This window comes from Miniopterus natalensis, chromosome 2, assembly GCF_054644295.1.
Source record: "Miniopterus natalensis isolate mMinNat1 chromosome 2, mMinNat1.hap1, whole genome shotgun sequence".
NCBI lineage: Eukaryota > Metazoa > Chordata > Mammalia > Chiroptera > Miniopteridae > Miniopterus > Miniopterus natalensis.
This window is the reverse complement of record NC_142082.1, coordinates 25,000,184-25,010,413: the sequence shown is the minus strand read 5'-3', so window position 1 is coordinate 25,010,413 and position 10,230 is coordinate 25,000,184. Positions and strand designations below refer to the sequence as shown.

General features: G+C 44.3%; 1 protein-coding gene and 1 pseudogene across 1 annotated transcript; one reads left to right on the top strand and one right to left on the bottom strand.

The window, feature by feature from the left end:
* Positions 1-1,685: 1,685 nt before the first annotated feature.
* Positions 1,686-2,926, bottom strand: LOC107523928 (heterogeneous nuclear ribonucleoprotein A1 pseudogene; annotated as a pseudogene).
* A 5,946-nt stretch (positions 2,927-8,872) lies between these two features.
* LOC107523940 (arylamine N-acetyltransferase 1) lies at positions 8,873-9,835 on the top strand. Its single transcript, XM_016195640.2, has one exon. The coding sequence runs from the start codon at positions 8,873-8,875 to the stop codon at positions 9,743-9,745; it is 873 nt and encodes a 290-aa protein (XP_016051126.2). The 3' UTR covers positions 9,746-9,835.
* The last annotated feature ends 395 nt before the right edge of the window (positions 9,836-10,230 follow it).

Sequence of the window (10,230 nt, the reverse complement as noted above, 5' to 3'; positions counted from 1 at the left end):
CTCCGCTCTGTGAGGCTCTGTCCCAGCACAGTGCTCTCTTCCCCCCGTCCCCCCCGTCCGTGTTCCCCCCCCCCCCCCCCCCCCCCGGCGCTCTGAGGCAACCACACCTGCCGCCTGCCCGGCAGAAGCGAGCCCTGGGCCTTCCATGCCTATGTCCTGCATGCACCACATTCTCTAAACGGTTGAGGGCCATGTGGGACCTTTACAAAGGAAACTTTTGTGTGTTTTTTTTTAAATTTTTATCTTTACTGATTTCAGAGAGATGAAGGGAGAGGGAGAGAGAGACAGAAACATCAATGATGAGAGTCATTGATCGGCTGCCTCCTGCACGCCCCTGACTGGGGATCGAGCCCGAAACCCGGGCATGTGTCCTGACTGGGAATCAAACTGTGATCTCCTGGATCCCAGGTCAATGCTCAACCGCTGAGCCATGCGGGCCGGGCTACGTGAAAAAACTTTTAGGAAGAGGAGTTCTTTTCTTACCCTGAAATCGCCTATAGGATGAAACTTCTCAGGAAATTAACTTTTAGAACCTAATTTGGCATTTAACACTACATTTCTTGGTATTTTAACAGGGCGTTTGGAGACATACACATGCTGGCTATTTCACAAGCCAGCACACACAGCTTCTGCGTTAATTGCCGGGGTGAACAGTCTGAGAGCTGCTATGCAGATACTCAGCAACGAGACTGAAGATCACTCAACCTTCCGCATCTGGCAGAACAGCCTTATGAATCACTTCACGCAAAACACTTAACCATTACTGCTCTAAAACTTAGAGAGAAAGGAATATGAAGAAATACCATCGCCCCTGGAAGTTGTGTGTGTGCGTGCGTGTGTGTGCACACATGTACATTCCAGCACGTGCGTTCCATGTCCTCCTGACTGAAAGATAATGATGAAAGTTGACTACTCATGTGGAAAGTTATTTTACAATACCCCCAAGTATATCCTTTTATCCCGTGTAATTTTCCAAATAATGAATGTAAATTTCTTTCACTTTAAAATATCTTTTAAATTTTAAGTAAAAGACATTAATTTTGAGATCCCACTGTAGGAAAGACATCATGCTAGGCGCCTTAGCTTTGTATTTTTCAGGACACAGGAAAAGGCCGTGAAATGAAGCAAAAAATTCAAAGGGCACTACAATATGGCTTATGTAATATTTAGCGCTGATTTCCAGGTCACAACACAGTAACTGTCAATTCAGCTAGACCAAGGTTTCCAAAGACAATGGCTTCTGTGCCCAAGCAGGTTGTTAAACAAATTTCAAATGGAACCTGGCATTACCCTGAAGGAATTCCAACTTCACACAGTTGGGGTAATTTACCAAGATGGCTTTGGAGCAGACTAACTTTACAGAGTACATTTAAAAAAAAGACACATTTATTCAGCATCATGATCAGACTATTACATTTAGCAATCAATAGTATGGGTGCAAACAAAAAACTACGTTAAAACCCTTTATTGGAATGCTTTCCACTTTCCACAGAACAGAAACTAAAATAGCCTGTTACACAATTAGTTACAAATACAGTCCTCGAGTATTTGCCCATTCACGTGAGTACTGCCTAAAACATATCTTCTTTGTAGAAGCTAGGCCCTACCACCACTGTGCTTGGCTGAGTTCACGAATCTGCTGTAAACTGTAGCTACCCGGTCCCCTCTCTGGCTCTCCTCCCCTGCTAAGCTTTGTTTACTGGCAGTAAATAAAACCTTCTGCCAGTGCCATAGCTACTGCTGCTGCTGGAGCCGCCATAGCCACCTTGGTTTTGTGATTTGTTAAAGTATTGGGCTCCACCACCATAAGGGACAAAGCTTCTGCCTCCAAAGTTTCCTTTTTTCAATTTAATGAACAAACGGAGCTACAGAAAAAATAGTGACAGACTCATAGATAGAGAGCAGGCAGACAGCCTGGGGGGGTGGCGGGGGGTTGGGAGGCAGGGGTTGAGCAAAAATGAAAAAAGAAGAGAGAGAACCCATGGACATGGACAATAGTGTGGCGATTTCAGGGGTGCAGTGGGATGGGTGGAAGAGGGCATAGGGGGGATAAATGGTTATGGGGGAAAAATTTAATCAAAGTTTCCTCCTTTCATGGGTCCAAAATTTGAAGATTGATTGTTGTAATTGCCAAAATCATTGTAGCTTCCACCACCTCCAAAATTGCTTCCTCCACTAAAGCTGCCTCTGCCCCCTGTTGTTGCAGCCGTCACAGCCACCCCTCCCGCCATAGCCACTGCCCCGGTTTCCATAAGCCTGCCCGCCACTTCCATAGCCTCTGCTTCCTCCAGAGTAACCAGGGCCACCTCCTCCATAACCACCACATTACCAAATCCATTACAGCCATCCCCACTGCCACCATAGCCACCACACCACCACGGCTGCCACCAAAGCCACCTTGACCACTGACGTTTCCTCCATGACCAAGGTTGTCATTCCCACCAAAACCACCGCCACGACCACCTCTGAAGTTTCCAGAACCACTTGGACTTCTTTGAGAGGAAGAGGCACTAGCCATCTCTTGCTTAGACAGGGCTTTCCTTACCTCGCAGTTGTGGCCATTCACAGTACGGTGTTTCTGAATCACACTCTTGTCTACAGAGTCATGGTCATCAAAGGTTACAAGAGCAAAGCCTCTTTTTTTGCCAGTGCCCTAGTCAGTCACGATTTCAATCACTTTGATTTTCTTACACTGTTCAAAATAATCTCTTAGGTAATGTTCTTCAGTGTCTTCTTTAATACGATCAACAAAAATCTTTTTGACAGTTAAATGGGCACCAGGTCTTTGAGAATCTTCTCTTGAGATGGCCCTCTCTGGTTCCACACTCTTCCATCCGCCTTGCATTCATGACTGCATCTGTGTCCTCTACAGTCGCATTGTGACAAACCCAGTGCCTCTGGAGTACTTGGTGGTTGGATCTCTCATCACCACAGTCTTCGAGCACCCTCATTGCTCAACATGGACCCCCAGATTCTCATCAGTTGTTTCAAAGCACAAACCTTGATTAAGAGCTTCTGCAGCTGTTCCGGTTCTTTGGGAGACTCTGACTTAGTTATGACGATTTCGGGAGGGGAGGCAGTGTTGTTCGTGCCCCAGGATAACCCGACCTGGGCAGGTAGAACTTGAGGGTATTTCTCTTTCAACTCCCATCATGCTGGGCCTAGTGACTGTCCTAGGGGCATTAAGTTGCCTCTCCACAGGCCAAGCACAGTGAAAGGCCTCCCAAGTTCATGTAGCAGGACACCACAGCTATGAACTAGAACACCTAGTGCCAAAGGGAAGGCATGAGGCAACAACTGTGTCGTGTAGACAAGTTTTGAAACATAGTGTAGGGGGAAATGCATAAGAAACAGCAAGAGTTATAGAGCAATATCATTAAAGTGAATTACAAACACAAGCAGAATCACCAGCACATTACTGTAGACAGTCTCATTCATACCATATACTTGGACCCATTTCAGTCACATTACACAGGGCCTTGAGGGGGGTGGTGGTGGTGAGTGGGACTGAGGATGGGGGATGAAAGGCAGAATAGAAAATGAGGGGCCTCATGGAAATTGATGAAGAAATGGTATCATACATTTGAGAGAGTAATTTAAGATCATGATCTTCTGCCTTTTCTAGTTTAATGACTCTGCTTTTCCGGGACCACCTGAAAACCCTCACCTCCCACATTACAGGTAGGACATCTGGCTTTAGGCTTCCTAAGGCGGGGACAGTGTCAAATACAAGATCATACCCCTCACGGCCTGTGACCCGGGGTCATAATATTGGATAGCCCTCCACTCTTCTCCAGTGAATAGCTCTGAAGAGGAGTCTCACAAGGACAGCTAAGGCCCCATAACTACATTTCCCAGAGATCCCTGGGCGATTTTAAGGAGAGTCCAGGGGAGGAGCAGTTTGCAAAGCCAGTGAGGGCACTTCCTGTATTGACCTTGATGTGGGAGGAGTGAAGTCAGCCTAGTTCCTGGTGTGGGTCCTTAGCTGAACCCGGTAAGTAACTTTTTTATGTTTTGAAGTTGGGGCTTAATCTTACCTCAAATGTGAGTCCACGGGGCTAGGTACTAGTGTGCCTGTTCAAGTCCAGAGGTGGTTCAGAAAGCTTAGCTGACACCTGCTGTGAATCCCTATGCTATAAGGACCGTGCGGTGTAAATGTGAAGATAATAGACCCTTGATTCAAACTGTCTGGATTAGGGTCACAGCCACACCACATGCCAGCTTTAAGGACCTGGGCAGGTCACTCAGCATCTCTAAAAGTCAGTTTATCTGTCAGTAAAATGGAGCTGATTAGAGAGCTTACCTAAAAGGGTTGTTGTGAGGATGAAAGATGTGTATAAAAGACAGTTTATGTGTATAATGTGTGTTTCAGGGGACTGGATTTTCCTGTTGGATAACTGAAACAGTGATGTCTGCCTCTTCTGTCCCCACCTGAGGGTGTCCCAAAGGATCCAGTTAGTCCTGGCAGCAGCAAGGTTCCTAACATTCCTGCTCCCTCTGCATGAGCTGATCAGAACTTCTCTAATTATCCCAAACAGGCAGGGAGGAGGGGCACGTTGTGCATAGTGAGGGAATTCCTGGGGGAATTTTGTCATGTTGGAAGGCGGCTTAGGGGCAGGGTGCCCAGAAACCATAAATGTCAAGAATCAACTCCTTCACTGTCAGGTAGACTGAGGACACCTCTCCTGGAGCAGAGCTGTGGAGAATTGCATGGGAGGGAGGCCTGCGGAGGCAGACAGCCCCCAGCAGGGGCCTAAGGGCGCTGTTCCCAGCCTTCTCCCCTGCTCCAGCAGGAGCCCACCGCAGCACCCTGGTGGGCTCTTTTTTTTTTTTTATAAACTGCTCTTTTCCTTCCCCAGGGCCCTTATTTTAGTTTCTCACTCACAAAATGGCTGACCCCACCTTCTCGCGCTCAAAAAAAAGTAACAACTTCCGTCAACTATCTAGTGCATCTTGCCCAGAGACTTCTTTCGTTGGCCCTTTATGGGTTTTACAAGTTTAGAGCCAACTTTAAAAATACGCAGATATCACCTGCACATCTGAGTTTGTCTGAGTTTCTGCTTCTCCTCAGGGGAGTAAAAAAAGAAAATTAAAAAACAAAACAAGAAACAAAACTGCTCTTCAGCTGCATGAGCTGATTTTCATGCACAGGGCTCTCTAGGGCAGGGCAGGGCAAATAACAGTACACAGAAAGAAAAGCCACTCAGAAACACTCCTTAGCCTTTTTCTGTTCAACTCAGCAATTCTATTCCATGGTACAAACACAAAATAATTGAAAACACATACTGAAAAATGTACTTGAACACAAACATCCACAGCAGCACTATTTACAACAGTCAAAGGTGGAAACAGTCCAGATGCCCTTCAAGGAAGGAAGAGGTGAACAAAAACGGTGCATCCATACTGCAGGGTCAAGCAAGGATGTAGCCCAACTCCCCCTCCCATCAGTGGGAAGGTGTCGGCCTGGCCAGCAGCCGCAAGGAGCAGAGCAGCTCCTACCCCAATGTTTCCCACGTCCTTGAGGGCTAACAAGCCTCACACTAGGCTCTCTGTCTTTGGCCTGCATGCACGCTGTTCCCCTCTCCCCTCTGCTCGGGCCCAGTGCGGAAACTCACCAGACTGACACCATCGGGTCTCCCCCAAGTGGTTTTTCCAAACCAGCAAAGAACAGTGTGGCGCTCCCAGGATTGGAGCTCCTATAGTACACATACCATGAAATATTATTCAGTCGTGAAAGGAATGAAGTATTGATATGCATTACATAACAAATGAACCTTGGAAACATTATGCTAAATGAAAGGAACCAGACACACAATGTCCCATGTTATATGATTACATTTATATGAAATATCCAGAATAGATAAATCCATAGAGACAGAAAGTAGAGGGGTGGTTGCCAGGGGCTGGTGGGAACAGAGAGTAACTGCTTAATGGGTATGGGGTTACGTTCTGTGCTAACAAGACATTTTGGAACTAGATAGACGCGGTGATTGCACAACACTGTGACTACTAAATGGCACTGAATTGTTCACTTTAACATGGTTAATTTTATATTCTGTGAATTTCATATTAGTTATTTAGAAAAACCTATTCAGCAATACCAGGAATCCTGGAAGCAGGGGTTGACAATTTCACCTCTGTCCAGGAGCGTACTTGTGCTGCTTGTAGCCTTGGGGTGGTGGTGGCATTTCCTTCCCCAGGTTCTCATTTTAGTTGCTCAAGCACAAAACAGGGATCCCGCTCCTCCCCTCAAAAGGGGCTTTTTGGCTGTCAGCTCCCTGTTGTCGCAGAGACTTCTTTTGTTTGGCCTTTACCATCTTCAGCTGAGCAGCTGGTTCTGTGCATTGGCTCTCCGGGCCTGCTCTGGGGACCTGCCTGACCTCTGCAGACATTCATTCAGGGGCGGGGCTGAGCTGCAAGCCTTCAGCGCCCTGCGGCCTGTTGAACCCTGGCCTTTGAACAGGACTAGCCTAGCAACTTCCTTTTCATCCAGAAAGTCAAACAGCTGGCCACTTTCCCCTAGTAGAAGGAATCACAGCCTAAGCAAGACTCAAATAGCCAGGTTATAAACCACCCACTTTCTTTTTGCTCAACCCTCACCTCTTTTTCTTACATACTCATTACAGATTCTGAATTACAGGCCAGGGTGAGTGTGGGGCAGTTTGGCGAGATACCAGCTGTTCTCTCTGTGTCCGGGTAGAAGAGTATTAGAGCTTGTCGAAATGTTGAGAAAGATGCTGGTGAGATGAGAAGAAATTCACGGAACCTAATAGAGTTAAGGAAAATAACATTACAGATATCAAGAAAAGAAAATTTGGAAACACTGACAAAATGGGAATTGATGACTAGGTCAAAAAGAGGAATAGATGGACCCGACAGAAATAATATGAGGAGAGAAAAGAGAGATCCTTAGCTTGTCACCATTAGACTTAGGGCCAGGGCCCTTTGTACTATGTCACCTCAGGCCGCATCGCAAAGGGGTCAGTTAGCCTTGATATCTGCGTACTGCTGTTGCAAAGTCTCAGTAGGTTAAGACTGTGTGATAGCAGGAGAGAAAAACCTTTTCCAAAGGGTCAGGCATGTCCAAACCACATTCCTTTTCTTCCACATCACCTGCTCTCCTTACTCAGCTCTGCTTCTGGGCGCAGAGACAGGAGAGGGTTTGGGATGGGCTGGCTACATTTGTTGCTCCCCGTGTCTGAGTGGCAGAGTTTTAGAGCTTGTGTAGATGTTGAGAGCAGTTAAAAGGAACAAGTTAAGATGCAAAGAAATGATGATCACCATTGACCTGGGCCGGGGTCTTTGCTCCATGTCACCTGGGGCCATGTCATAGTGCCAATGGTGACTCACCACTGTTATAGTCAGGGTCACACTGGATTAGGACACTTAGTAGCAGGGACAGAAACCTTTGCTCTATGGGATTTAACAAAATAAGGACTTCTTTTTCTTTTTCTTTCTTTCTTTCTTCTTCTGGCCCCGCTTACCAGAAAGTCAAGAGTTTACCTTGAGACTTCTTTCAGGTCTTATCTTTCTTTCTCCTGCTTTTCATTCCTCAAGCCAGTAAATTCTCTGTTGAGATGATTCTTCAGCAAGTTCTCCCAGGAGCTTTGAGCAAATATCCTACCAGCGTCTAGCCCCACAGCAGAAAGTATCTGCTTAGGTTTCAGTTAAAATCCCTCATAGAGTCTCATTCACCTGACTTGGGTCATGGAGCAAAGCCATCCATGAGCAAAGCAATGGTCCTAGAGCATATGCACTTTGAGCTGGTCCTACCTGGATGACAGGTCTATTCATTCAGCTCAGAAAGAATGAGGAGTCCAGCTCATTCTCCAGGCAGTAGCCAGAAATACCAGTTTGATTAATGTATACTTTGCCCAAATGGCTACCTTTTCACAATGATTTCTCATCTCAGAGTTAAAAGCCAACAGAATTGGTTTTAAGGCCACTGTTATCTGTCTGATTTCATCTCAGTCCACACACTGTCTCTTTCACTCTGCTCTGATCACCCTGGCTTCCTAGGCAGCTTCCACTTTAAGCTTTTTAACTTCCTATTGTTTCTGCCTGAATGGTGTTTCCCACATATTTGGCCATAGCTAATTCCCTCACAACCTTCAGGCCATAGTGAGGGTTTCTTTGACAACTTTATTTGAAATTAAATTTTACTGTGTACACATCTTATCTTCTTTCTTTGCAGTAATTTTCTCCAGAGCACTTATCACAACCTAAGAAATTGCATGTTTTATTTATTTATTTAACTATTTGTGTCATCCCAACCAGCCCTAAAATGTAACATTTCTGAAGGCAAGCAAGTGCTATATCAGTAGCAAATACATAATAGGTTTTCATAAGCTTTTTTATTGAATGAATCAATAAATCAATGTGGGGATGAATATAAATCTTTGAGTGTGGAACTTCGAGTGGGTTCAGCTAAAGGTGAAATTGAGTGGGTCAGGTACCAAGAATACAATGTACTCTATAACTCTCCTGTTTACATTGGACCTATTTGTAAACCCTATTTTAATTGACACCAATTTGAGCCTCTTTTAAGTCATCCCAACAAAACCACAGATAAGCTGTTTATCATTTCACTCATCACTTAATCTGGATTTACAACGTCTCATGTTTAAAACATGGAACCAGTGATAATGCTTTTCTTACATGGTTACAGAGCCTATTAAGTGAACTTTTAGCATGTGAAAGCAATTATTACAATAAAAGTAGTAAACAAAAGACTTACGATTGCAGATATTTATAACCACTGTTTGTATTTACATATTTAAAATACATTAATCATAATTAGGTTAATCAAAGAAATCCAAGTGCAAAAGTAAAACTATGTGTTTTTGTTTTGTTTTCCTTGCCTTAGGGGATCATGGACATTGAAGCATATTTTGAAAGAATTGGTTATAAGAACCCTGGGAAAAAACTGGACCTGGAAACATTAACTGACATTCTTCAGCACCAGATCCAGGCCATTCCCTTTGAGAACCTTAACATTCATTGTGGGGAACCCATGGAATTGGGCTTGGAGGCCGTTTTTGATCAAGTTGTGAGGAAGAACCGGGGTGGGTGGTGTCTCCAGGTCAATCATCTTCTGTATTGGGCTCTGACCACAATCGGTTTTGAGACCACAATGTTGGGAGGCTATGTTTACAACACTCCAGCCGACAAATATAGCAACGGTATAATTCACCTTCTGCTGAAGGTGACGGTGGATGGCAGGGACTACATTGTCGATGCTGGGTTTGGACGCTCTTACCAGATGTGGGAGCCTCTGGAGTTGATTTCTGGGAAGGATCAGCCTCAGGTGCCTTGCATCTTCCGCTTGACCGAAGAGAGAGGAATCTGGTACCTGGACCAAATCAGAAGGGAGCAGTACATTCCAAACCAAGAATTTGTTAATTCTGATCTCCTGGAAAAGAAAAAGTACAGAAAGATCTACTCCTTTACTCTTGAACCTCGAGCAATTGAAGATTTTGAGTCAGTTAATGAATACCTCCAGACGTCTCCAGCATCTGTGTTCACAAGCAAGTCATGCTGTTCTTTGCAGACCCCTAATGGGGTTCACTGTTTAGTGGGCTTCACCCTCACCTTTAGAACATTCAATTATAAGGACAATATGGATTTGGTGGAGTTTAAGACATTGAAGGAGGAACAAATAGAAGGAGAGCTGAAAAATATATTTAAGATTTCCTTGGAGAGGAAGCTTGTGCCCAAACATGGTGATAAATTTTTTACCATTTAGAGTGGGGACTAGAAATGGTTTTCAGTATTATTTCAGGTACTGAAACTTTTTATTTAAAAATTTCCAATAAATGTAAAAGTAGAATAAAATAATAAATCCCGATTTATTTATCACCCATTTTACCAACTATCAACTGGTAGCCTGTCTCTCATATTTCCTCAATGACCCCATGTGATATTAAAGAAATCTTAGGCATCAAATCATTTCACCCTTAACAATGTCAGCATATGTATTTAGATAACATTTTTAGAGGAACAGAACCACATGTCTCTTTAAAATTAATAGTAGTAAAGGTATTTGAAGGGAGCAGTTTTCTTGGGAAAAAATAGTGATTTCTGCTGGAAAAACTACCATAATGGTTTAATGTTGAATTCATAAAAAAATGTTTACCCATGATTCAGTAAATGGAAAATTGAGGAAACAGTTTTTATTAAATTCAACCAGCATATGTCCAATGTCCACTTTTTACCAAAAGACCCCACATG

Excerpts from the sequence above, each read along its gene's own strand:
- LOC107523940 (XM_016195640.2), top strand. The coding sequence starts at position 8,873 with ATGGACATTGAAGCATATTTTGAAAGAATTGGTTATAAGAACCCTGGG.